Source organism: Neoarthrinium moseri, assembly GCF_022829205.1.
Source record: "Neoarthrinium moseri strain CBS 164.80 chromosome Unknown scaffold36_Wmoseri_CBS_16480, whole genome shotgun sequence".
NCBI lineage: Eukaryota > Fungi > Ascomycota > Sordariomycetes > Amphisphaeriales > Apiosporaceae > Neoarthrinium > Neoarthrinium moseri.
This window is the reverse complement of record NW_026055150.1, coordinates 164,133-191,330: the sequence shown is the minus strand read 5'-3', so window position 1 is coordinate 191,330 and position 27,198 is coordinate 164,133. Positions and strand designations below refer to the sequence as shown.

General features: G+C 52.3%; 9 protein-coding genes across 9 annotated transcripts; 6 read left to right on the top strand and 3 right to left on the bottom strand.

The window, feature by feature from the left end:
- Positions 1 to 752: 752 nt before the first annotated feature.
- On the top strand, positions 753 to 4,695 carry JN550_008538 (uncharacterized protein; the record flags this gene model as incomplete). The annotated part of the gene is made up of 5 exons (XM_049320510.1): positions 753 to 1,255; positions 1,356 to 1,770; positions 1,931 to 2,801; positions 2,867 to 4,551; positions 4,612 to 4,695. The coding sequence occupies 5 exons, from the start codon at positions 753 to 755 to the stop codon at positions 4,693 to 4,695; spliced, it is 3,558 nt and encodes a 1,185-aa protein (XP_049169470.1).
- A 1,126-nt stretch (positions 4,696 to 5,821) lies between these two features.
- JN550_008537 (uncharacterized protein) lies at positions 5,822 to 6,499 on the top strand (the record flags this gene model as incomplete). Its single annotated transcript, XM_049320509.1, has 1 exon — positions 5,822 to 6,499. The coding sequence occupies one exon, from the start codon at positions 5,822 to 5,824 to the stop codon at positions 6,497 to 6,499; it is 678 nt and encodes a 225-aa protein (XP_049169469.1).
- An 869-nt stretch (positions 6,500 to 7,368) lies between these two features.
- JN550_008536 (uncharacterized protein) lies at positions 7,369 to 8,290 on the top strand (the record flags this gene model as incomplete). The annotated part of the gene is made up of 3 exons (XM_049320507.1): positions 7,369 to 7,554; positions 7,628 to 7,836; positions 7,903 to 8,290. 3 exons carry the CDS (start codon positions 7,369 to 7,371, stop codon positions 8,288 to 8,290), a joined length of 783 nt encoding a protein of 260 aa, XP_049169468.1.
- A 480-nt stretch (positions 8,291 to 8,770) lies between these two features.
- On the bottom strand, positions 8,771 to 9,652 carry JN550_008535 (uncharacterized protein; the record flags this gene model as incomplete). Its single annotated transcript, XM_049320506.1, has 1 exon — positions 8,771 to 9,652. One exon carries the CDS (start codon positions 9,650 to 9,652, stop codon positions 8,771 to 8,773), a length of 882 nt encoding a protein of 293 aa, XP_049169467.1.
- Positions 9,653 to 10,664: 1,012 nt separating this feature from the next.
- Positions 10,665 to 12,086, top strand: JN550_008534 (uncharacterized protein; the record flags this gene model as incomplete). The annotated part of the gene is made up of 1 exon (XM_049320505.1): positions 10,665 to 12,086. One exon carries the CDS (start codon positions 10,665 to 10,667, stop codon positions 12,084 to 12,086), a length of 1,422 nt encoding a protein of 473 aa, XP_049169466.1.
- A 3,140-nt stretch (positions 12,087 to 15,226) lies between these two features.
- JN550_008533 (uncharacterized protein) lies at positions 15,227 to 16,850 on the top strand (the record flags this gene model as incomplete). The annotated part of the gene is made up of 2 exons (XM_049320504.1): positions 15,227 to 16,008; positions 16,226 to 16,850. The coding sequence occupies 2 exons, from the start codon at positions 15,227 to 15,229 to the stop codon at positions 16,848 to 16,850; spliced, it is 1,407 nt and encodes a 468-aa protein (XP_049169465.1).
- Positions 16,851 to 17,485: 635 nt separating this feature from the next.
- Positions 17,486 to 17,998, top strand: JN550_008532 (uncharacterized protein; the record flags this gene model as incomplete). The annotated part of the gene is made up of 1 exon (XM_049320503.1): positions 17,486 to 17,998. The coding sequence occupies one exon, from the start codon at positions 17,486 to 17,488 to the stop codon at positions 17,996 to 17,998; it is 513 nt and encodes a 170-aa protein (XP_049169464.1).
- Positions 17,999 to 18,269: 271 nt separating this feature from the next.
- On the bottom strand, positions 18,270 to 23,648 carry JN550_008531 (uncharacterized protein; the record flags this gene model as incomplete). The annotated part of the gene is made up of 12 exons (XM_049320502.1): positions 18,270 to 18,296; positions 18,352 to 18,944; positions 18,994 to 19,885; positions 19,941 to 20,113; positions 20,168 to 20,765; positions 20,814 to 21,068; positions 21,129 to 21,489; positions 21,543 to 21,639; positions 21,686 to 22,190; positions 22,239 to 22,293; positions 22,351 to 22,541; positions 22,593 to 23,648. 12 exons carry the CDS (start codon positions 23,646 to 23,648, stop codon positions 18,270 to 18,272), a joined length of 4,803 nt encoding a protein of 1,600 aa, XP_049169463.1.
- Positions 23,649 to 24,432: 784 nt separating this feature from the next.
- On the bottom strand, positions 24,433 to 25,343 carry JN550_008530 (uncharacterized protein; the record flags this gene model as incomplete). Its single annotated transcript, XM_049320501.1, has 4 exons — positions 24,433 to 24,608; positions 24,658 to 25,176; positions 25,230 to 25,248; positions 25,302 to 25,343. 4 exons carry the CDS (start codon positions 25,341 to 25,343, stop codon positions 24,433 to 24,435), a joined length of 756 nt encoding a protein of 251 aa, XP_049169462.1.
- Between the last annotated feature and the right edge of the window lie 1,855 nt (positions 25,344 to 27,198).

Genomic DNA, 27,198 nt, shown 5'->3' with positions numbered 1-27,198 from the left:
TCCCTCTCCTCCCCGCTGTTTCGCGCGGGCGGTCTCTGGTTGCCCCGGGCAGCGGCGCCTTTCCCAGCGTGGAGCCCGGGTCAACATTTTGATTCGCGGCGCTGGACGGGATTAGCGCCGCCCAAAACGAAAACGGACCCGCGGGTGCACAGAGACTTGTACAGGTCCAAGCCTTGCCGAACGAATATCGTGACGACGAGCTACCGCCTTATCCGCCCACTGCCCATCCACTAAGCTATTGATATTCCGTCTGCTCTCAATCTCATCTCGTCCCAATCCCGGACTTGCTGCTGCCCGCCCACCTGTGCACACTTTGTGCTAACTTATTTGTTCATCGCCCCCCCCGTCGACGTCGACGCCGGCACCGACGCGCTAGAGGATCGCTGAGCCCGGATCGCCTGGTCTCTCTCTGTGTGTTTGTGCATGCCCGCGGCCCCCATGCGGATGAACACTGCAGCCCACTATTTACATTGCCCGCCGTCAACACGCCTTTTATCAACTCCTCTCCAGCTGGCGCCTCTCCGTCCGGAGCCCTGCTCCTAGCCTCGCTCGCATACCAGCTCGTCGTCCGCCGAAGGAACCCCGTCAACATGGACACGGAGAACGCGGTGCGTCGCCCTCGCCTTCACCCTCACCCTCACTCTCACCTGCGCCCTAGCCCCAGCCCTCGGCTCGGGATGCAATCTGGTCGCGCCCCGTCGCAGCTGCAGCGGCGCGGCCACGAGCACGAGCACGAGCACGAGCACGAGCACATGGACGAACGCGAATTGACTCGGGACCTACAGATGAACCGCCCCTCGGGTCTGCCGCGCCCAGGATCCCGCATCGCCCACTTCCAGTCCTCCACCACCTCCGCCCAGGGCCTGCACGAGATCTCCGAGTCGCAGACCAACACGAGAGCCCAGTACTCGGCCGCGCCCCCCTCGGCCATGAACGCCATGAAGCGCGCCCTCCCAGGACCCGGTGCGCCAGACCCTCACTACCCGCCTCGTGTCCCGGGCTCGCCATACTCACGCGCCATGAATGCAGCAGGCCAACCCGACCCCAAGCGCAAGACCCTCGCCGACAGGGCAGGCGAATTCCCCGCTGGCAGTACCCGGTCCGGCCTGGTCGCCCCTACTCCCGTGCGCGGCATGGTCAAGGGCACCTCTCTGAAAGACATGCAACTTGTAAGTCGCAACTCCCTCCGCGTTTCTGGCCGTACCTCCTTCCTGTCTGCTGCCCCTTGCCTGGACCTTCGTCACGCTGCCATCTTGTGCGGGCCCATACCCGTCCGGAGCCTGAGCCTCCTGGCCAAGCCGAATCTCAAAGCATTGCATCGATACTATGGCCCATCTGAACGATTCACCCCACAGCAAGCTCTGCAAGCTTCTCGTACAACTCTTCCGCCTCGTGCTAGTTCTCGCCTTCCACCGCACATACGACCAGGCCGAGCATCTCCTGGCCTCCATTGTGCTTGCCTGGGCTTCTCTCTATCCGAAGCCCCCGGGACCAGAACGCGCCCCAGATCCAAGGACCTCAGTGTCCCTGTCCCGCCGGGAGCAGACAACGATACCTCGTCCCGTGACAAAATGCTGCGATTCACTCGTAACTATCGGCGCCCGCCTTATCCCCAATCGGATCAAAGGCTTTCGTTTCTTCTTCACGTGGCTGAATAAAGAGACACCACAGGGAAATAGTGTTTCTCTGCGCATAGATGCAAGCTTCAGTGACAAAAACATGTCTCAGGACTATACCGTGGTCGGAGTTCACGACATGGAGCTCGAAGAGGTGGATTGGGACAGTCTCAAAGTCTCTCCGCCTCCTCGTCACTCTTCCTCTCCCTCTACCTCGATCCTATGACCTTCATTGCAACATGAGATGTTACTACAACTACTTCTTCGAGTGGAATTGGGTTTCAGAGCAAACTGACTGGGGCTATGATATACAGAGCCGATCCAATACCTCCGGGTCCCGGTACGCACCCTCCGCGAGCTCGACCATTTCGCGCAACACATCCAACAGCAGTTACGCCAGCAGTATAGGTCCCAACGGCCGACCACCATCACGATCTGCCCACGCCCGGTCGGCCAGCGTACGGTCAGCAGCCACTAAGAACGGCAGGCCCGTGACGTCTATGGGACTACGGGCCGAGGAGCAACCGCAGCAACAGCAGGGCAAAAATGGTACGATACCCACGTCCCAACAGCAGCGCGTGCGCAAGAAGCCGAGTTCAAGCAGCCTGCCCATCTCCCACAAGAAAGTGCGCAAATGCAACTCTGTCAGTGCTATAGGCACGGCGGCGGCAGCGTACAGCACCCCCCTTCCTACAGCTAGAGAAGCCTCTATCTGCGAAGCCTTCGACTCCTTGACCATCACTGGAGTTGGTATAAGATCAAGACGCAGCCGGCGGAATCCAGTGGCTTCCGGTCGAGAATCACCCACACCGAGTTTCAAATTACCACCGAATGTCACGCTGCGCAATCGTGGCCCGGCAAGTAGCAAGTCAGCTGCCTCAGAGGAGGATAAGTCCCAGGACGGCCCAGTGGTCCCCAGGACACCTTCCGCAAAAGAGATGACGCAACAGTTTGCAAGACTAGATTCATCTTACCGAGCTGCCAAGACCCCCCTGCTGTCCGCTTCGCCTACAAAGGCCGAGTTTTTAACTAAGGAATCTAACACACTTGCGTTTGTAGCCTGGGACGTCGACGAGCGGTTGGGCAATTTCGAGTCCGAATTCAAGGCCATGAAGGAGATGATCAACACCTCGATCCACGGCCAGAAGACCTTGGAGGAAGATGTTGCTGCCGTACGATTAAAAGGTGAGTCATTGCCGAGAACCGTGCTGCCCATGTTTTATGTCTACGATACTGATCGTGCCAAACAGCGAGCGAACTCGAACAACTGAAGAGCGACCTTGAGTCCAAAAAGTCGGAACTTCAAGTCGAATTAGATGATGCCGAGAGGCGTATCTTTACACTGACACGTGAGCTTGAAGATGAAAAGCGTGCAAGGCGTAATGACGCCGAAGATCTGATGCGCGACCACCGGAACGATATTGACAGCAGGCTCCGCGAGTTCACTCGAGAGAAGGACGACCTGGAGAGGCTAGCCCGCAAGCAACTCGAAACGGTGAAGGAGGAGCTGGCGAACGATTTCGCGAAGCAGCTCAATGACGCGCACAGGGCCTTTGAGGACCTGGAGAAGCTTCTGGAGGAGGAAAAGCAGAACGCGGCACTGCGAAGCGAGGCGAACGGCAAGGATCTGGAAGCGCAGCTGTCGGAGCTTGAGGACACCAGAAAGCAGCTCGATCGGGCCCGACGAACCCAAGATGAGCTCAACGGTCAACTGTTACTCAAGGAGGCCCGCATTTCAGATCTCGAGAAGCAGGTCCAAGCCGGCCACACGGCCCTGATCCACCTGAAGGGAGACGAACAGAAGCAACTCGACAACTTCCGACTTATGAGAGAAGAGAAGCAAGCGGCGCTGGATCAAGCAGCAGAGGCGTTGAAGCAAGCCGACGAGTACAAGGCCAAACTCAGGACCGAGGAGAGAAGGCGAAGAAAGCTTTTCGAGCAGCTGCAGACTCTCAAGGGCAACATTCGCGTCATGTGTCGCATTCGACCAGGACGTAATGACTCCGGCAATGCGCAGATCGAAACCGAGGTCGGCGACTATGATGACCATGTTGGCAAGATGACCGTCATGGTGCCCACCAAGAACTACCTGGAGCAGGAGCTGTTGGAGCCCAGATCCTACGATTTCGAGCGTGTGTTCGAGCAACAAGAAGGCAATAAGGTTGTCTTCGAGGAGATCAGCCAACTTGTGCAAAGTGCGCTGGACGGACAGAAGGTGTGCATCTTCTGCTACGGCCAGACGGGCTCCGGAAAGACGTACACCATGAGTTCCGAACAGGACTCCATCATCCCCACTGCCATGGACATGATCTACGAACAAGCCGAAGCGCTCAAGGACGCTGGGTGGTCCTACAAGATGTGGGGATCTTTCACCGAGGTCTACAACGAGAAGCTTTACGATCTCTTGGGTCGTGACGGCACACGGAACCATGTCGATCTTCGTCAGGACCCTGTGTCAAGAAAATACTATGTTGACTCTCAGGCGACCTTGCTTGAGTCGCCCGAGGCGGTTCAGCTTATGCTCGAGACGGCGGCTAGGAACCGCACTGTCGCCTCGACGAAGATGAACCGCGCCTCGTCGCGATCCCACTCGGTCTTCACGCTAAAGCTCGAAGGTGTGGATATGGATGGCAACCGGAGCGAGGGCGTGCTCAACCTGATCGATCTCGCTGGCTCTGAGCGCGTCAAGGAATCTCAAGTCGAGGGACAGAATTTCAAGGAAGCTACGAGCATCAATACTTCGCTCTCGACCCTGAGCAAGGTCATGACCGCCCTGGCTGACAACGCAAGCCACATCCCCTACCGCGACTCGGCTCTCACGAAGTTATTGGAGAGCTGCCTGGGTGGCAACTGCAAGAGTCTCATGTTTGTCATGGTCAGCCCGCTAAGCGCGGATATCAAGGAAACGATCAGCAGTTTGGACTTTGCCACTACAGTAAGTGCTCTGCCGGCTCTACGTTCAAGTATAAGGATGGTTTGCTAATGCGTGTTCTAGGTCTCGAAAGCCAAGCCCGGACAGCAAGGAGGTGCGCTCAAGGCTGTGAAGACGGGCCGGTCCGGCGCGGTGAAGAAGCGATAGCCGATCACGGCTCGACGCGACCCAATCACCCTGCCGTCGCGCCGGCTCGTTCAACAGCCTGCCCTGTTCCAAATATTACTTGAGTTTTGAGCGTGCGGGTTGAGACGAACTTTGTTTAGAAAATACCTATTTTGTTGGAGTTCTGCATGTGGATATGCCGGCATGTTTATAACCGGACCAGGAGTACAGGGCAGGGCACGTACAAAGTGGAAGAGTGTGAGCTCCGTTTTATGCAGCTTATCTATTCCCTTTCGACAATAAGTGCTTGGATTGTTGGTTGGATGGGGTTAAGGGGCTAAAGTTGACGGTACTGTCCCCTTCGGTCGAATGAGGCTGTGGACATTCTGTACATTTGTGTCTAGGACACACACTCTGGTAGAAGAAGACTCTCAGTTGATATCCAGATTTTCGCATCCATGTGCATTACGGTCAAGTCCTCGTTGGTGTTTGCTGCCCATCAGAGAACGGCCTGTACATGTGTCAATTTGTATGTGTCTAGGTTGAGTGAAGATCTGCAGGGCTCTGGGCGGCCCTTCGCCTTGAGATCGGACCACGCCAAAACATGGTATCATGCAAGTCATCGGATCTGTCGGATACCTGGCCTCACCGACGAAGCCGAGCCACTCACCGTGTGCTTCTTCGCCGTGTGGGTGTGCAGAGTTTGACGAGTTTGCCCGGGCGAGGCTGCCCCGTTCCGCAATCATGTCAGAATTGCGTCAGCGCCGCTCCCACGGCCGCCCCACACAGCCCCGTGATAGTCGGCGCCGATTGCCGGATCGGGGTCCATCATGGGATTGCGGGCGCGACGGACAAGACATGCTAATGCAGGCTGGCCCCATCCTTTTGTCCTTCTAGAAGAAGTTTCTGCTTTCACGCAATGGTAGGCACCCGGTGTGTAATCTTGGTGCAGCGGTGATATAAATATGTCTGCCCGTGGGTGGTGGTGGACTGACTTGGGGCATGGTGCGGGAAGATTATATCATGTGTGTCTCTCCAGTGCACACTATACCAAGTCGACGTCACTTCCTATTCATAGCTACAATCGCCGGTAAAGATTCTTTGATACCGAAATAACGCGCAAATTGACTTTCTGCGTTTACTCATATCGGAAAGCAATCTAGTCGCCATGCCGGCCTACGACCGCCGTCCCGGGCGCTACCACAGCCCGAGCCCACCTCCGCGACCCGCCTCCAAGACGGACAAATTCCTCGACGCCCTAGACCGAGGCCACTTACGGGAAGCCATCAGTGCCTTCAGTTCGGACGATGGCAGACGGGAGAGAAGTTATCATGCAGCGCACCGACGCGATCGTAAAGTGGAATACTACCCTACGACTGATGACAGTGGCGACGACGCTCACTACGAAGAAGAGCGGCCCCGCCGTCGCCATCACCATCATCACCACCACCACAGCGATAAGGAAAGAGGCACGCCGAGAGATAACTATTACTATGAAGATGAACGACCTCGGCGGCGCGGTCGCTCTGTATACTCGGACTCCCGTGACCACCATCACAGGACCTCATCGCACCATCGGCGCCACCGTGCGCGGTCCGCAAGCGGCGGTCCGAGCTGGAGACAGGCCACAGAGGCTGCCGTCAGTGCCGGCCTGATCGAAGGGTGGCGATCGCGGCACAACCCGGAGCGGACAGCACGGATGGCTACAGCAGCGGGCGGTGCGGCCGCCACGGCCATGTTGGTGGGTAAAGGGGACGGTGACCGCAAGAACAAGAGGCACGTCACGGAGAGCACAATCGGGGGGTTGATGATTGACCGCGTCGTTAACGGGTCGCGGAAGAGGTAGAATACATTTCTTTCCGGCTGACTTGTTTGGGCAAGGTTTGCGAGCGGGTGTACGCCCTTGAGAAAGGGAAGAAAACTATACTCTCGTTTGGCCTCTTCTCGGGGTATGGGCATCGCAGGGTTCGCACTTCCACATCACGCCAGAATCAGGAAACAACATAGCGGGGGAGGATGGCGTAACGCGGAGGACTGTAACGTAGCTCGTCAGGAAAATCAGATCTGTCGCACCGCAGAGCCGGTTGTTGCGGTAAAATAGGTTCGTGTGCGGATCTGCGGCAGCCATTCCTCCGAGGGTTCAGGGGGGGTTCCCAATTCTACCGGCAATTGCTAACTTTAACACCACGGCCATGCTTCCGTTTTGTTTAATCCGAGACATGTGCCCATATCTCGCCATAATTTACAAAGATAAGCAACGAGAAGAAAGAAAGAGACGCGGTTGATGGGAAAATGTGGGAACCGGAGCGACGGCGTCGATATCACCTGGCCGCGTCAGTACTCGGAGCCGGGCCAATGCAGAAAAAAGTGACATGCCGCAGAGGTATCTGGGACTTGGGAATAGAAAACGACCCTGCATATGACTCCATGTAAATGAAAGATCACGCAAGCCTCAGACACCACCCCGATTCCGTCAACCCGGGCCTCTGGCGGCCCTCTGCTGCAGCCTATATCTCTGCAATCTTCAGCATAGGGGCTAGCTTCCTTTGCCTTTGCCAAGACTTTTCAACATCTCTCCCCTCCTACACACGAGCCACGTTGGAAAGAAAAAGAGGCACAGACCGGGGAGGTCTCCATCCCGCTCCTCAGTACCGTCCGGGAAAGACTATTTCCTGTCATATTGTGGCGGCAAGATCGCGCGGCAAGTGGTCCGGAATGTGGCCGTCAGCAAACCTGATGCTGCTGGTCCTGGCCGCATTCCCAACGTGGTCAGCCGAGTCCAGCCACCTGGACGCTCGCCAGTCCTGGACGAGCAGCTATTGGAGCCAGGAGTTCAGCAAGTACGGCTGCAGGCCCGTCATCTTCATCTTTGCCCGGGCGACGATAGAGCCTGGGAATATGGTAGGCCATTCGTTGTTCATATGTTCTTATCTCGTAGACTATATTGGAAATGAGGAGGCTCATGGTTACGCAGGGGAACACGGTTGGGCCCCGGATATCCAACGCACTCAAGGCTGCGTTTGGAGTGACCTATGTGGCCACCGAAGGGGTTGACTATCTTAGTCTTCCGGACACCAACTTCTTCCCGGGAGGCGCGCCACCGTTTGGGGTTGGGCTGATGCAGGTACTTCTGAGTGCTGCTGCTAAGTGTCCCAACTCGAAGATCGTGGCCTCAGGCTACAGGTAAGAGTTCTCGGCAAGGTAGTGCCAAAGACGATGAACACCACTGACTCGCTACGTTTGACATAGCCAGGGGGCAGCCCTCACGCACCGTGCGATCCAGGGGCTGAGTGACCCGGTGAAAGATAAGATTGCCGGCGTTGTCACGTTCGGTGACACGCAAACGTGGCAAGACGGCGGCCAGATCCGGGGCTTCGATGCTAACAAGACCCTGATCATCTGTAACATCGGTGACCTGGTGTGCATCGGAACGTTGTATGTCATGCCTGTCCACCTGGACTACGTGAAGTGGGTGCCCACAGCCGTCGCATGGCTCATTCAGAAGCTGCTCTACGCTGATGAGATTAACCCCTGGTGGGACGGCACGTTCTCACTGCCGCCGCCGCCAGGCTCGCCGAGAACGGATCTTCAGCTTGCGAATACCGATGATTGTGTCGTTCCACCAACGAGACAATGATGCGTTGGGGGTCAAGCTTGAAAATTAACACGAGTCTGTCCATGAAACTGTAGAATGGGTGGCTAAGACAGGAGTGCATACTAGAAACCAGATCGCGGATGACCTGTCGTGTCTCCGGTAGGGTTATGTGTATATATTTACCCGATAGAGTAGAGATACGATATACGCAGCACTGAGTTGTACTACACTATTGAACCTGTTGTTAATGAGACCAAGCCCTACAGTACACTTTCGACAAACGTGAGAATGCGCCATGTGAACCACTTCATAGGGTCTGAAATATGTTCTACTTGAACTTAAAGATGGGAGATAGTGGAAAGTAGTGTCTCAGCCCTAGCGGGGATTGAAGTTCTTGAGTTTTTCGACTTTGGTATGTTTTATGGTAGTATAAATGTCCAGACATTGCTATAAAACAGCTTGCAAGTGTAAGTTGCACATTCAGGGTGCTACTCACCATTCTTGTATACTCTATGAGTTACTCTAATACTCTCGGCCCATTGCCTCCGAACTCAGTCCAGTCTTGCTCTCTTTCAAATCACACTGAAGGTATCTGAAGTCTCGCAACGGATGACCCTTATACGGACGTATGTTCTGCCCATCGACTTCTAGCTCCACCTCCCAAAGGTCTTCCTTGATGATTGTTTCGACTTTGAATGGCGCATCTTTATGCAGCCAAATCTTCGAAATCTGGTCATTTCCGGCGCCTACCAACAGCCCCCGGAACCCTTTGGCCGCCATCTCGTGCATCACCCACCATGATGCCAGTTTCCCCAGTCCCTTCCCTTCGTACTCTGAACGCGTTACGCACCCGGATCGGTGTGCATACTGACCAATTTCAGTGGGCTGCGGGAGATTGGGAATGGTTTGGGCCGTGTCTGTGAACTGCGCCATCATCGCACCCCAGGCGGGGAGTAGCCTGCCCATGGCCGCATATGCTTCCTTGGGTGGCGGCTGAAGCAGGTCGTATGACAGAGCCAGGGAAACGATTGGAAAGTCTAGCCCATCCAACATCCACTGCTCTCCCTTGACCTCAAGTGCCGGGTCTTCGGCATTAATCTCATCCCAGTAGAATGCACCGCCGCTGGCAACAGATTCAGGACGCTTGAAGACATACTCTTTATCGTAGACGGCGTAGGAGAGGCCATTGCGTAGAGAGTGGCCATAGTAAGGCTCCAGAGTCCGCCAGCCTGTCAGTATCGTCTTGACTTTCGGCTCAGGGATTAATGGTCGCCAGATTGGCGCACGCAGCAGCAGTGCTTGGGCGAGCAACGCGCGACACCATTCTTCGTGCTGCGGCTCTATCGGGCGGATCTCGTATCGACCAGGCAAGGCGATGCCATGAAGGTCTTTTACGGCGCCCATCCTAGCTATAGCGAGACACCACCCAGCATTCAGTGCCTTTCTCTGCAGCAGAAACTCAAAGCAGGCTGTGAAGGCTTTCACAAATCGACTGGCTCAATTCGGAGATGCGACTCAATTGCCAATACGCATTTTCGGCACCGGGGAGGCCATGTCAGCATGCAGTCAGCAGCTAGTGGCGTGTGAGCAGCCTTGCTTTGAGCGAGTTGATTGGCGTTTCGGCGAGACGAAGAGGGTGTTCACTGTACGCTCTAGGAGCACATATGTACACCGCAAGTCGGTAACAACGGCTACTTCCGGAGCTGGATAGACCTGGGTATGACGTCTGTCGGTTCAATGGTGCCTGTACATGTGTTTTTAGGTTCCACTGGGGTTGGGACAAAAGACCGCCACGAAACTCGTTATACTTTAACCCGCAGGGAGACACCTGTCCTTAGCTCGTAGACTTAAAAACGTCGTGTATACAAGTTGTGAAATAGTCTCCTCAGATGAGATAAGAACGTCGAAGGATTTCCTTATGCGGTGGTGAGTAAGCCCCTCGCACCACCCTATGGTGATCCCAATATCTCGGAGACTTACCCCTACATCTCTTCTCCCTACAAGCCACTTCCAAATGAGGCTGCCTTCCAGGGTTTCTTTTATTTGTATTGTGGGTTCTTCTGGCACACTAACGCGCCACCACTACGTCAAGTGCTACGTGAAGTCATGTCGATTTCCTGTTGCATCCAGCTGATTCGTAATCATAGGCTCAAAATCGGAACTTGTGGTCAGAGCTTGCATCAAACGCCGTATACAAGGATCTTTTATCAGAAGCAGTCATGCGGTCATTTCCCAGATGCAAAAATATTTGTACGGTGTCTCGGCCTCCTGATCGAGCCATATAGTGATGAAAGTCTACGATGAAGATATTTCGCAACATTCATCAAACCAGCTTAACATATCACAGAAATTTCGAACAGTACTCTGTTGTCTTTTGCACAAAAACTGGTAATAAGGCCGTGATAGCGTGGTCGTCATGGTGCCCCATTTGATCTGCAGCATTCTATGCGGACTTAGCACCTTCGTCATCCCCGTGCTTTGTAGAGACTTTCCATCTACTGCGACCAACCCTACCCAATACGATCCAAAAGATGTTATTAAGCGGGACGTTATTGTTGTTGGAGGCGGCTCCACAGGAACCTACAGCTCAATCCGACTTAGAGATCATGGTAAATCGATAATCGTGGTCGAGAAGAAAGCTACCCTGGGTGGTCACGCCGAAGCCTGGATTGACCCTTCAACTGGTACGGCAATCGATATCGGGGTCATTGTATTTGCATACTCGGAAACAGTCGATAATTACTTTGCCCGTTTCAATCTATCACTGGCCCCCTTGTCAGACACAGGCCCAAGTATATATGCCGACTTCAGTACTGGGCAGATGGTTGATTTTGTCCCACCGAGCCAGGAAGCAGTGGGCGCTGCGTTAGCAGTCTATAAGAGTCATCTGGATAAGTACCCGGCCCTACAAGACGGCTTCAACTTGTCCTACCCAGTCGATCCAGAGCTGCTTATCTCATTCGGAGATTTTGTTGCAAAGTGCGGGCTGCAGGACATGATCCCCCTGGTCTTCACCGTAAACCAGGGAGCGTCACCACTCCTGAACATCAGCATGCTTTACACGTTCAAGTACCTCAACGCCGAAGTGGTTGAACAACTTGAGCGAGGGTTTCGGACTACTGAGCATCACTCCACGACGGAATTATACCACAAAGCTGCAGAATTCCTCGGCCCTGATGTTCTGTTTAACAGCACTGTGTTGGAAGTAGACCGTTCATGCCCTGACGAGGTACGAGTTGCCGTTCAGACACCCACCGGCCCCAAGCTGGTAATTGCGAAGAAACTTTTGTCAACTATCCCCCCAATGCTCGAGAATCTGCAGGAGTATGATCTTTCAGAGGATGAAAAGGACCTCTTTGGCCAGTTTTTCGCCAATGGATACTACACCGGTATCCTCAAGAATACAAACCTGAACATATCTATTTCGGCCGCGGAACCAGATCAGCCTTACAATGTTCCGGAGATACCAGGTCTCTACTCTTTGATTGCACTTCCTATCAGTGGTGGAATAACATCGATAAAATACGGAAGACCGACAGTGCTCCCGAACGAACAGATCCAGGCAGATATTGTGGCGAGCATACAGCGCTATCAAAAAGAGAATGGAGTGCCGGTGACGGAACCCGAATGGCTGGTTTTTTCCAGTCACTCTCCCTTTAATCTCATGGTTTCTAATGATGCGATTGCCGCCGGATTCTATCAGAAGCTCTATTCGTTGCAGGGCGAGAGGAATACTTTCTACAATGGAGCGGCGTGGCAGACGCAAGATTCGAGCGTCCTCTGGAAGTTCACAGATGACTATATTATTCCCAACATACTAGCATCCTTAAAAAAGTAGCTTGGGATCGGGCTGGGTAGTTCGAAAGTGAGTTTCGAGGGAAAAGAAACACCCCTGTTCAAAGTCAAATCATCAACATGTGACATTTCAGTCTTCTTGGAGCTACTACTTGACGTGTTCTATTCATCTGCATTGGGAGGAATCACGTGGAAAGTATCATAGGTTATGTAATACCTTGTGTCATTGCGGTTAGACAGTGCTATTTTGAGATTGGCCATGAAATGATACGCTGAATCAACGGTTGATTCTAATACATTCCTACACCAGGATAAGCAATGAGCCCACTCTGTCACTTTTGATATGTCTATTTCTGTCATGGGTAATCGTTACGTTTCAACAGCACTGTATACGGCCATAATCGGCTGTAGCTGCAGCTACGGGTGCTTTAAGCGGAGCCTTGCGTGCTTGTTCTCAAGAAACTTAATCTCCGTATACTTCAAGTAATTTTCGTAAAACGAGCTGTATTGGGAACATAGTGAAAGCACAACTGATACGAAACGCAATGCTGGTATAGTACACTCTTTGCTAGCTCTGAATTGGAAGACGCAAAGGTGCTCACTGCGCGCGTATAAGGGGCGAATGAGCAACAACATGATCTGACCCTACCAATACCTCTGCTTTTGGATGTCCACGCTACAGACCCTCATCAGGACCAGAAGGGGTTATTTTCTAAATTTCTCACCTTGCAAGACCTTGGAGAGCTTTCAAGCATATAAACCAAGGTAGGACAAGTATCTACTAGCGGGTGCGTGATTGAGACCTGAGTGGCTGATAGCACTGGTAATAGTAGCATCGGAACCTGCGGATGTCCCTTATATGGCCACTCGCCTGAATGATCCCCTGTGTCATTTTTAGTACAGGGCCAAGCACGGCATACGATCGCTCGATGCGACCTGCACTCGAATGGGTTGCAACAATGCAGCTACCAACGCAGCAGGCATCTCAAGCTGCATATCTTAAAGCACCCGCGTGGGGTTTGATGTACCCCATATCATCCCATGGAACTGGTACCAGTTCATGTTAGATAACTCGTCCACCTGCACGTGGCCATTCTTGTAGGCTGAACGGCCATATGCGGGTATTCCTCAGTTTAGCGAACTGCTCAGCCAATTCATCCATTGGACTCTATAAATAGCATGAGAACAATTGCTACTTTCAGCAAATTTGAAAATTAATCAGATACAATATGCTGGCTCATCGTGAAGGTTCGGCAAAGCCGATGATGGAATGATGTGTCGAGCAATACGTACTTACTCAGGTAGCAGGTTCAGTATAATAGCGTGAGAATGGTTTCGAGAATTCGTGGCCGACCAGTGCCCTGATTTTCCCAAAGGCCTCATAGCACATTGCTTATCACTCCGTTGAAATTTGTTGCGTTCCAGTGCATGTATTACAGTGCTTGTTGATCACTCGAACGTCTGATTTCCCAAAAGGTTATTTCCAGTCATATAGACGGTAACGAACCGACGGATACTAGCAAACCTGGCGGGATCCTAGATAAGCCAGTTGGTAAAGCAATTGAACATGAAAGCGGAGTACGCATAATTGTATAATTGACATTGTGGGTTTACCGTTCACCCTGATCTCTGACTCCATGATGGGATAATAACCAGTCTCGGCGGAGCGCATGGTCGACCCTTATGAAGGAATCGCACGCAGAAGCAGGGCCCTCATGGTCTCGCGAAAGCCGCATTAATGAGCTCCACTTGGCATTTCTCCCAGCTAGATGCACTTTGTAACATCGTCAATGTCGCGAGTTATGACACTTGCAAAGGGCGTTTATTTACTGAGAGTTTGGTAGAGCGCACGACGCTTTCTTCGCCTCGATCTGGGAGACATGCATAACGGAACATTTTCTTTTGCTTTAGGCAAGATCAATCATCACACATATGATTCCTCACTACGATATTTACCATGCTGCGGCCTAATGTATATAGCTGAGTGTGCCACTTCTCACGAATGGAGTGCATGGAAGTTGCAGAAAACCAGTCGAGGGCGTCCATACATGGCATGTATATTCTCAACAGTTTGGAGAGATGACAAGTTGAAGCCAGACCACGTTACTGGCCGATGGAAATCCAACGATACATCTCGTTTTGATTTCATGTGGTTGTCGTATGTGCAAGGGTTGATTACATCACTAGTTTCCCCTGCCTTTTTTGGGTGACTTTTCCAGTAATGCAGTGGACAATGAATCGATTTACCAGAATACGTTTTGCTGCTGCAATGTAGCTCAGTTTGTGTAGCTCAAACTTCAACGGTTTATTCTTTTTCTGAGGGGTCACCGTATTAGAAGTTATCCGAACCGTCTACTGGGCACCAAGATGGGGCCGCATAACCGGATTCCATATTGAAAGATCGATATATTTACAGCATTTCTAAAGACTTAGATTCAATGAACATTGCTCCGCATATACAGAAAGAGTTAGACTGTGACTTTGGATATGACCAGCTTGCAACCCAGCTTTGGCGGACCGACCCTTCCTCGGTGCAGGACGATAACGCCAAGATCGCTTGTAGATGCCCATGGCACGTGAACTGACGAGATTGTAAGGTAACAATATACTGTCCTTGGCCAAATTATTGTGCAACATAGGTAGTCGGGAGGGTCCGACAACCGTGCTAGCCGTCACCGACAACCTTAAGTGAAGCAATGAAACATCGCTCTCCTTCCCAAACAGGAAGTTGAGGTTTTATGGGGATGCCTAGCTCAGCAACCCTAGTCTTTCGAAACCCCTGTAAATCGTTATCATAGCCATGTGGCAGCGTCGTTGTCGGCAATGCTACTGTACTAGATAACCCCGCGCCGTGCGCCTGTGCAGTGGAGAGTCGCAGGATTACGGCTGAGAGGGTAGTGGGAATGATCATCGCTAATGCAATGTCACGAGTGAGACACGCGCGGGGCATGCTGACACGATAGTATCGCGAGGAAGTACAGGAACCTTCATCACAAGTAACGCACTCAGCGAGTTACCCCAGGCGGATTTTGTTACATGCCGGGCAGTTGTCTCAATTGGTTTCTCAGTGTTACTTACCCTTATCATTGACAACAACTCCACCTGCTGCGCTCGGCTCGCGAGAGGGGCGCTCATACACGCGTGACAAGAAACCGGCATACCACCTCGAGTCAGAAAACGACTATGAGCAGTAACACCTACCATCCTGGCCATGTGCGACGGGAGAAAGGTGAAAGACTAGGTCCGGGCGATCCCGACGCTGGTGTCCTAGCAGAAAGCGACCGCGAGAGAGGCGGTTATACAGGCCCAGGCTTCGTAAACGACGTCTTCGGCGAGGAACAGGGTCATGACATCAAATACAAGACATTAACATGGCCAATGGTGGCGCTCCTCATGATCACCGAGATCGTGTCGAATGGCATGCTGAGTCTGCCTAGTAGTCTAGCAGCGGTCGGCATTGTCCCGGCAGTTGTCGTGATCTTCTTTCTCGGCGCATTTGCGACGTATACGGCATGGGCACTAATACAGTTCAAGCTCAGACACCCGGAAGTCCACAACATGGGCGATGCTGGTATGATCATGTTTGGGCCTATCGGGAGAGAGATACTCGCCGGCGGGACTATCATCTTCGCCGTTTGCGCTACAGGCAGTCAGATGCTTGCCGGCCAACTTGCGTTAACAGTCCTCTCGGACACTAAGCTATGTGCCCTGGCCTTTACAGGCATTTTTGCCGCCGCTACAGTCATGGTCAGTTTCCCAAGGACCCTTGGAAACCTTGGCTGGCTTTCGGTAGCTGGAGGAATATCCATCATTGTGGCTGGTATCGTTGCAATGGCTGGCGCTGGAGCGTCTCCTGTTGCGCCAGGTGATATCGCCATCACGATCTCGACAGACTTTACGTCGGCCTTCATCAGCATCACCAATCCCGTTTTCGCCTATGCCGGGCATTTTATGTTTTTCATCCTGTGCGTAATCGGTAATTTCTTGGCTCGTCCATTCCCCCCCGTATGCTGGCATAACCACCTTGAGTCTTATTCTCCTACGCACACCTGGAATACTATACGTAGTCCGACGCTGGAATATGCCGACTTTGGGATGTTGCCGCTCCATGGATTAGTGTCTCAGGAGCTCGACGCCCCAGAAGTGCTTGGCTGGAGAAATGCTAACTTGATATGTCCAAAGGATATCTGAGATGCAAAGACCCCGAGATGCCATGAAGGCCGCTTGGGCCCTGCAAATAGTAGCCACGACATTCTACATCGTTTTCGCAGTTGTTACGTACTGGTATGTAGGCTCAGGGGTCTCGAGCCCAAGTCTTCTCAGCCTGGAGCCCCTGTGGGCCAAGATCAGCTTTGGTCTCGCGATTCCAAACTTCCTCATCGCTGGGGCACTATACAGCCACACGGCAGCGAAACTCGTGTTCGTGCGGATCTTCAGGCACAGCCGGCATATTCACTCGCATACATTTACCGGCTGGGGCATGTGGACCTTTCTGATACTTCTTGCTAACGTTGCAGCCTTCGTGCTGGCTGTCGGCATCCCATCCTTCAACTATCTGGTTGGTATTACAGCATCGTTGTTCGCGGCCTGGTACACCTATGGTCTCGCGGGAATGTTCTGGCTCCACGATACTTACCACTTCAAAGGTGGAGCACGCGCCTGGGTCAAAAGACCGCTCATGCTGGTGGTAAATGTTCTTACCATTCTGGCCGGGGCCTTCATCTGCGTTGGAGGGCTGTATGCAACAATCAAGGCATTGCAGATGGCATCTGAGGCGGGTTTATTGCCTTCGCCTTTCCAGTGCTAAGCTTGAATGGATCTTGTCAGCATTATAATCCGTAGGGATAGTGAGTATTTGCTGCACACGTACAAGGACTTTCGATTTTTGATTTTCTATTTTACTTGAAAACCGCACGAGAAGGAATATGTGGAATGCTTCAAGTACGACATATCACTCTGCGAAGAGCCGCAAGTGCCCTAGTTCAAAAGCATGCACGTAAAGGTTTAGCAATATGACGCTGCGTGGTCGGAACAAAAACTCCGGTAATGTGGCGGCCAAAACTCCACACCAATCGCATAAATCTGTAGAAATCAGCAATTGCATTGACTTCTACCCCCACAACGGACCCAATGTTTCTGGAGACCAAACTGTTTCGATAATCAGTGAAACAAACAGAATACGGCGTATTCAGGCACAAGTGAAGTCATTAACCGCCTGCTCTGACGTTGATGGCGCATCGGACACGCTATGTCGTCATAGCCGGAGCTTCACAGTTCACAGCTCGAAGCTCCCAATAAGAAAGCTCGTCACCACATTTTCAATCTGCCTCTAGATTCGATTAATCCAATTCAAATATTATCATTTACACCCATCCTTCAACTCTAGAATTGAACAACCGTTCGAAGAAAAGAAATCACATACCAGTGACGCCTATTGAAATCATGTCTCCAAACAAAGCACCTAGCCACGGCCAGAAGGTGACTCTCGGCGAGAATGCTCCCGTGACCCGCGAAGGCCCAGGTGCTGTTCATGCAAGTTCATTGGCTGCCGAGTCTCAAGCATTTCAAGCTGGTAATGAGGCCGCCGCCTCGCAGTCCTCGCGTGAGAATGTTGCATCCGCTTCAAAACCCCACGAGGGCCGAAGCTATGCCCAGGCGGGCACCGGCACTGAAGCCAAGCATGTCCCCCAGGCACCTAGCTACGTCCACAGCCAATACGACCGGGCCCACTCAAGACCCCACGGCAAGAACATCACGGAGGACAACAGCATCGGCGACGATGAGGCGAAGAATGCAAGTTTCACCGAGTTCGGCACTGCAGCTGACCCCAGCCACTTGGCGGAGGAGAGGATCATTGCCGTTGACAGTACTCCTGCCAACCTCACAGGCACCCGGCAGAAGCATATTGATGGAAAAACTATTTACGACTCCCTTGGCTCTGATCAACAGGCGTGATTTACGCCCCTCGACGCCAATGCGAGGCGAAGGAATATATTGGATTTTCGGCCGTACAATTGCGCATTATGGGGTTCGAATAGGTAGTGGTGTATTCACTTGAAGCACAAATTGAACATTTGCTAGATTGTACTTCTTCGATAAGCACAATAATTCTAGGGTGTCTATTCACTCTTGATATTGCTCGGTCATCTATCCTATCTTACAGCTTCGAGGAGTACAGTTGCCCAGGACATTATCCGCAGTCGCGCAGACATGCGCAGAGGGCAGTTCATCGATCCAAAGCTTGAGCTTGACACTAATCTCGTAGTAAGTAGGAGTTTAGTGACGAAGAGAGCGGAATATAGACTTACCATACTCCAGTACACCCCCCTTTTCTGCAATAGTTGGGCATGTGTCCCGCTTTCGACTACACTACCGTCGCCTAGGACGTATATAATATCTGCATTCTGTATGGTGGACAGTCTGTGGGCGACGACTATCATAGTTCTCGACTTCTTTGTTCTCTCTAAGACGCCTTGTACCAGCTTCTCCGTCTCGGAGTCAAGGGCCGAAGTAGCTTCATCGAGAAGCAACAGACGCGGGTTTCTGATCAGGGCTCTTGCTATAGCCATTCGCTGTTTCTGGCCACCGGAGAGTAGGATGCCCTTAAACCCTACTTTGGTGTTATATCCGTCCGGCAGAGAGATGATGAAGTCGTGGATCTCGGCGTCTCGGCACGCTTGATGCAGATCTTCTTCTGATACTGCATCCTCATCGACGCCAAGAAGAATGTTCTCACGAATTGAGCCTTGAAACATGAAGGCTTCTTGTGCGACTAACGAGATCGTTTTTCGATAGTCACGGAGGTTGATGTCTTCTATGTTGAAGCCGTTGTAGAGAACACTACCTGATTTGACGTTATAGTATCTCTCGAGTAGAGATATGACGCTGGTTTTGCCACAACCTAAGCAATTGTTAGTCTTGATTGTACACGTCTAGTGGTGATAGCATACCGGAAGGCCCGACAATTGCAGCGAATTGGCCTTTTTCTATCGTCATATCCAACCCGCATAGTACTGGGACGTCACGCGTAGGATACTTGAACCAAACATCTTGGAGCTCAATCTTGGGTCCCATTATGTCGTTCTTGTCATCCAACTCAAGAATTTCATCATCGATCTTGATACCATGCTCAGCATCAAACTCCCTCTTCCGCAATTCTTCCAGACGGTTTGCGGCTACCGTGGCTTGCGCCATATTTGGCACAAAGCTGAGCCATTGGCCGACACCCATTGCGCCTTGGATGACGGCAATGTACACGACAAGATACTGGAAGGACCAGTATTCACCGCTAACTAGGAGCCCCCCTCCGTACCAAAGAATGAAAGCCATGCAGAGTAGAGGGATGGCATCGCTGGCGGCAAATATGATGGTAGCCAAGCGTGCTTTTTTGAATGCTTTCGATACATGGTCATCGAGAAGATTTTCGTACCTCCGGCATATGCTGTCTTCCAGTGTGAGGGCAGTGACTGTTCTAATGGCGCCCATAGACTCTGTTGCAAACTTGGCACTTTCGGCAAACACCTTGTTGTTCATTTTGTGGAACTTTTTCTCTATGCGAGAACGGAAGAAACCTGCACCGATGGCTAACGGCATAGCACAAGATAGTGCGACCGCTGTAAGCTTCCAGCCAAAATAGAATGCCACTGCCAGACATCCGGTGACACTCAATATGGCAATGATGACGAAAGCCATGTTGATACCCAGAAGTTGCTGGAGTGCTTGTGCATCCATCGCAAGTCGCGACGTCAAGGATCCCTGGTTGGAATCTTCCTTATCAAACCAAGAAATAGGCTGCGCGATAATGTTGTTGAAATATTCGCGCTGAAATGAAGTGGTAATAATCTAGCATTGTTAACTTATACAAGTCCCAGTTTCTTGGGTGGACTGGTAAACTCACAAAGGCGACTCGCGTGGAGGCAAATCCGAGCGCAAAGTAGCCAACACCAACACAGCCCGCCAGAATGACGAACATGAGGCTCCAAAAATTGGTCAACATCAGCAATAGCTGTCCTCCAACGTTGAATGAGGACAAAAGAGCGGCAAATAGATACGCCTGTACGGGCGAACTTGCTGTAACGTTGTGATTAGTCTCCCTAATAGCAGAAAGTTGGTGTGTATGCATACTTCCGGCTACGACCGCACCAGAGAACATGGTCAAGTACCATGGCCAATGCTGCTTCTGCTCCAGGAGCAGGGGACCAAAAGACTTGATCAGGCCCTTGGATTTTGGCTCGGATTCCTCGTCTCCATCGCTTGATGTACCCATAGACACCCTCTTCTTCTTCGTCTCCTCATCCTTCTCCATCAAATCCATTGTGCGTACCTCTGACTCGGTGATATCGGATGAATCTTCCGATGGCTCTTTCTCATCACCTAGGGAAAGCTGCTGGGCCTGAGTGAGTAAGTAATATGGACCGTCTTTTTTTGCCATCAGTTGTTCATGCTTTCCCCACTGCGAGACTTTGCCCTTGGCCATGACAATGATGTGGTCTGCCTTTTTGACAGTTGACAGCCTATGGGCAATCATGATTGTCGTACGGCCCTTCGACACCTTGTCTAAGGCTGCTTGTACCACCTTTTCAGCCCGAACATCAATCGCGCTTGTTGCCTCGTCTAAAATCAGAATTTTCGGCTTCTTGATAATGGCACGGGCGATCGCGAGCCGTTGCCTCTGACCACCGCTTAGTTTGCCACCTGACTCTCCCACGGCGGTATCGTAGCCCTAGACATAGGTCAGTTTCTGATTCACTCCTTGACATTGGTCACTTACATCCGGAAGCCTAGCAATGAACTCATCGGCGAAGGCTTCTTTGCAGGCTTGCGCCACAAGCTCCCGCTTCTTGTCCTCCTCTGCGTTTTCCCATTCCGTTCCTATCAGCCCATATGCAACGTTCGTGAAGATCGTGTCATTGAACAGAAATGGCTCTTGCTGGACAAGTCCTATCTGAGATCTCCACCACTTGAGATCAATCTCATGCAGAGGTACACCACCACATTTTACCGAACCGTTGCGGAAGTATTGGACCTGCACAAGGTCGGTCAGTTTTAGCGACTTTCAACGCGATTCAATGGTACCTATACTTACTAGCTTGTTTTTGTTCGCTGCACCATCGAGTTCATACCATCTTTCAATAAGATTTACCACTGTGCTCTTCCCGGAGCCTGAAGGGCCAACAATGGCAGTAACCTTACCGGCTGGTATGACCAGCTTCAGTTGATCCAGAATTTTCTGCTTTGGCCGGGATGGGTAGGTGAAATTGACGTTCCAAAGGACGAGTCTATCTGCGGCGTTTACTTCCGGCGCTTTTTTCCCTCCGGGCTTGGGTTTAGGAGCCTCGATTCCATTGAAAAGAATTCTAGCCGAGGCAGCTGCTCGAGAGGCAGCAGACAGAGGCTGAGCAATATTTCCGATCGTGTTCGTTGTCATCATCACGCACATCAAGACGCTGATGGATGTCAGTGCTGTTTACTTCAGGTTGGAGCTTGGTAGAGAACGTACATGATAAGAATGCTGTTGTTAGGTATTTCACCGTCAACAATCATTCTAGCTGCAAACCAGCAAGACAGCGCAAATGTGCCGATGACACTGAAGTAAACTGCTCAAGTTAGCAAAGTATCATGTTATTATGAGGAATTACACACCTATCGATTTTTGCACAGCAACAATTTTGGAAAGCCGCATGCCTCGCTGTCGAGACTGCGAAACCCAATCTTCATACTTCTTCACCATTCGCGCCTCGGCGCCAAACGCCGCTATCATTCGTATTGCCCCGAAAACCTCGCTCGCAACACCAGAAGCTTTGATGTTGATTTGTTCGACTGCCTTCATATTTCTGACGACAAATGGTGTTGTGATACAGTAACAGATGATAATCAAGACCAAGCCACTACTTGTGACGAGGGTAAGTTTCCAGCTGTGATAGAAGGCATTGCTCATTGCACCGATCATCAGGGCAATGCTTTGAATCAGAAGAGCAAACTTTTCCGAGACACCGTCTTGCACTGTGTTGGCTGTTGCAGTAATGATTGCTGCAAGTTGACCGGGAGGTTGAGTATCCAGCATCGATACCCGCTGTTTCATGAGAGCCTGCAGATAGGCCAGTCGAAGTGTAGAAGATACGCGAATACTCATGATGTTGAACCCAAGCTGTGATTGCATCAGTATGGAGCTTCCAAGGCGCGCAAATAACCTTACTGTTGCGATGTATTCCGAAACGAATCTCGCGGCGAAGAGATACAACATGTATAGCCTGTGGATTGCGTCAGCCAAGGGGTTCTCGGACTCGTGATCCGCGATGGTTGCTTACACGCTCTGATTAATGATCCCCGTCAAAACCAACTTAACGTCATGACCGGCGAAAGAAGCAGTGGTAATACTTCCAACTAGGTTTCCAAAAACGATGGTCATTGCCGGAAATGTCAGTCCCGTCACTATGGCAGCAAAGGCTGAAATAGCTATGAAAACTCGGTCTCGTTTGGTGGTATAAGAGAAGATCCTCTGCAACTGGTAAGACATATGTTTGCGTGCCGAAAGGCAGGTACTACTTACAACGAAATCCTTGATCGTGTCTCCATACTTGCCCTTCGCCAACCTCTTCCTCCTCCGATCATTGAGAGGCCCCGGCGGTGCCGCTTCCGCCTTCTTCTCTTCTTGGGAAGACTTCTTCTTATCATTAGGTTCCTTAGCGCCCGCACCACTGGATCCCTGAGGCCCTCCTGTACCTTCAAGGCTTCGTGGACCATCGAGGCCGCGCATGCCACCGCGACCCTGTCGGCCGCCCCGACCCCGCAAGCCGCCGCGTCCTCGTTGACCCCCGCGACCTCGTAGGCCACCACGACCGCTAGGGCCATTATGACTTTGTATACTACCAGGACTATCTGTGGGGCCAGGAGAAATGTGGTCTTCAGCAATGCCTAGTTTTGCTGGTGTCGCTGGTGTCGCCGGTGCCGCTGGTGTTACTGGTGTAGGTGGTTTTGTGGGACTAGTTGGCGACCCGCTATACGCCGTTACTGACTCGATGGGTGACAGGGCATCCTGGGCAACATCTCTGGCCCGTTTCCTCTGCTGTCGCCGCTCAAATGCGGTTGTAGGTTTCAGAGGCACCGGGCGGTGTGCTTTTGAAGCGCCAACATTTTCAGGGGCGAACTCTACAGACAGTCTTGAAGACACTGAAGTGGCTCGAGACTTAGGAGATCTTGGTGCCAGGTATTCATCGATAATGTCTGCTGTAGTATCTCTGTTGACATGCCTGAAGTCTCGCGACAAATGGGGGTCTATCCATGGCGCCGGCGACTTCAGATGTTCAGTCGCTGACGATGCTATTGACGGTGAGAGTGGCGGCGGCCTTGGCCTGTCCCTACTGTCTGCAATTGGCGCCGCAGCGTCGAGCAGGTGCTGTGAAGAGGAATTCACAGACAAGTCAGGCCGTGGCACTGCCAGTGCCGGATCACCAACAGGGTTTGCTACACTGAGCGTGTCGGTACTAGAATCGGATAGTGACAAGAATGACGTCTCGGACGGTGTTCTTGCATGTACCGGGTCTGATGCATCACTCGAATGCTGCCCGGCTCGGCGCGGGCGGTTGTCGGTGCCCGGGTTCTCCATGTTGCATTGTTGCATGGGAGGGATGTAGTTAGTGCATCCTGCGCCAAGAAATAAGCTCTAATCGGGGATTACAGGCCTGCGAAAAGGCTGGGAAGAGGAGAAAAACATTGTAGAAGTGAGTTCTAGGGGCTTCAGGTATACCTTATGGCGCTGGCCAACGGCGCGCGCCTGCGAAACCTTGTGAAAGCTTTGCGCTCAACTTGTCGCCTGGCTAAATGACACGGCCGGTACGGAGGCGCTCTCCGGCATGCCTCCGTGGATTCTGCAGGAACGTTGCGCTTCAATTTGATTAGATTGCGGCCCACGTCGACCCCTTATCGGACTGCCGAAAGCAGGGGTGTTTAACTGGGCTTCCCTATGCATCGAGGATGTGACCGCTATAATGCCCCTATTATTCTGGCTTTCCACTTCCGTAACTAGAACCGACAACCTCAAGTCTTGGCGCTCGTGATGGCCGTACATTGGACGAAACACCGCTGCACTATCACATATCCGAGGACTTGTCGGACCCAACCATTGACAGAACAGTCGGGAACGCTTGAGTTGATGGGTCCTACTTGCCCATGCATCCCGGACTCGCGGATCGTTTTCACGCCCGTCCAATCTATGCGAACAAGGTGCTTGGGCGCCATCATACGTAATTTGAGCTGCGAAAACGTTTAGAATTGAGTACCTAGGTACCTACACTTATTAGATTGCAGGGTTGCTTTTTGTGTTTTACAAAGCCAAGTTCTATATGCTGAAGAAAGCCGCCGAGCTGCATACCCAAAACGCTGTCTAAAAGCTACGCCCCAGTTGCTTCTGTGATCATGTTTCTTATGACATCACCCAATTCCTTGATCACGGCCTTCTCTCTTGGCAATGTGTGTCCCTTCCCGTGGTCAAACATGTAAGCGACGTCGGGATCGCACGTGTTATATAGTGCCAAGGAGCCTCCAACGTAGGGATCCAGTGACCCGACTGCACCCTGTTAGCGAAAGAAACCTAAAAGTGGAATCGAGAGACCAACTGATGTGACAAGTGTGAATGTCAATCATCACCTCAGACTCGTCGGACAGAACCATGGCAAAAGTGCTGGGGTCCAATGGTGGCCATCCAGCGAAGAAGATGGCGCATTTAATCATGGGCTCTCTTCCCTCGAGCTCGCGTCTCCGCTGCTCAGCTAATAACAATGTTCCAGCAACGGTTGCTCCTTCAGAGTAGCCAATGATTCCCTCAAATGGGCCCTCTTTTTCCATGATTCTGAAAAGATAGTCAATGGCAGCTATAGTACTCAGAATGCAGCTGGCCACGCCCTCTTTCATCAGCTCCCTCATGGTTTCCTCGGGCGTATCGCATTCTGGGAAGTCTCGAATACGTGACAGAGGGTCGGTCTCCTCGCTCGTCTTGTCATCGGGCTCGATGAATCGGTAGAATGGCGGTTTTCCAAAGAAATCCTCGAAACCCTTGGGCGGGACAGCTTCGCATGGCCCATTGATGAAATGGAACTCGGCCGACTTGTCGCCCGTGAGCTCATTGACAAGCGGCGCTTGAGAATGTGTCAGTTTAAACTCTCAGTCGGGATCGAATATGTGGATATACCGAGTTGTACTTGGAATTTCTTGGACTGTCGTCAGTATATAGATGCCAGGCTCCGATGACGTGATCACTCACCTCCGCACTCCCGTATGCACCTGGCAGGCATAGGAACTTCATCTTGAAATAGTAATCTTAGAAACCGATCTAGTTGGGGTGGTTGCAGATGCCGACACCCGAACTGAAAGATAAAGTTGACGAGCAAGAGACAAAAGCTGGGCAAAACAGAGGTTCAGCCCGGCGGAAGATCAATATTTTTTTTTTCTTCGAGCTTCACATTCACATGCATGCGCCGAAGCCACGGGACAGAGACGTTGTCTTCAACAGGCACAATCTATGCTGGTCGGGCCACTCACATGCATCGCTGAATAATTGAACTTGGAATGTGGAACGGGCGTCTTTTCAATCTCATGTGCCAATGCCATCCACCCATCCCCATGGGCCGCCAGAGGGAACCATGGTTGGCAGAAGGAAATATCCGTGTCTGAGGTATAGGCCAATAGGGGCCGAAAGCCCGAGGAAAGCAGAAGTCTCGGCACGTTTCGACTCTGTCAAACACAAAGTTCGTCGAGATTAGGGGCAACGTTTCCGGGGGTCTCGCCCAGATTGGTAACTGAGGCTCTGTCGCCGAGAACTACGCGAGTTCCGGGTATTATGACCGGCGCCTGCGATTAGAGGAATAGCACAGATAAACCACGGGTAAACTCAAGTGGAAGGTGACAGGTTGAGACGTTTAAGCATAACGACGATGCGGTCGGCCGATAGCAGCTTCATGTGACGAGTGCGCCGGCTGCTGTTATCGGCGACGGACTGACTGCCCAGGGGTCAGGGGGGCCAGGGGGCCAGGGGGCATGGGCTGGCTGGCTGACAGTAGCACGCTACAGGGGGGCGCTAAAACATACGATCATAGCCGCTAGATTGGCCCGGCCCCACCCCCACACTAGGCTCCTAAGTGCTGTAAGTGCTGGAAGTGCCGACGCCACAGGGGAGGGCCAGCCTCGGCCGCCAACGCTAAGTTTGACCTCAGTCTATGGAACCGGCTGAGATCGACGCATGGAAGCTTTCAATCTATTCACATGCACCCTGGCCGCCGTCGCCCCCCCTGTTCGCATGGCTGCAGTTCCATCCTGGCGTCACTTACCTATATGGAATTAATCCAAGCTCCATTTTCGCATTTTACCTATCGCGATCCGTTTGGCCCAGCAAACAACCGGCTGGCTTCTTCCACGGCTGGCTCTGATCGGCGAGCCGCTCAGCACTATGCCAGTCCGCCGCGGATCAAATCAAGCTTATCTGAGCAATCTATTGCTCGACTGGCCGAGGCCATTGGCTGCGCAAGCCTGTCATATCGAGCCGTCCATGGGCTTGATTGATGGACTGGATGGACTTGGGCTTGGGCTAGGATGGATACACGTAATCAGTCGCCGTTAAGCAGGCCACGGCGAGTGAGTACACCGTCTGTGCTCGTCTACGTACGTCTGTTTCCATGTTCCCTCTCGTACCATGCGAGGGGAGGTACGGCGCGGTGCCAATGGTAGCCCAGGAGTGCGCAGTGAACCCCTGTCCATGGAACGAAGCAGATCGCTCTCCACATCATACCAGGAACACGCACCAGTCGCCCGTGATAGCTACAGCGCAGCTCCATGCTCGCCAAGAAGGGCACAACGACGCACATGTATCCCGGTAATGCAACGCTCAACCTACGGCCATCTCGAACACTTCCATTGCTGCGGTTGCTGGCCGTTAGTCTTCACCTCTTGCCTCAACCGGGGTCCAGCTCCGGCACTTTGATGTCATGCCTTAAGCGGCTCCCCAAAGCAGCTGCCTCTGTGCCCACGCTACATGGTACCTGGGCTCCATGTCTCGAGACATTGGACTGAGTAACCAGGAATCACACTTGGCCAATCGTCGCCCTGATCGGTCGAGTCCGTCTCTTTCCATCAGACCGCCAAGACCTCTCTTCCCGATATACTCG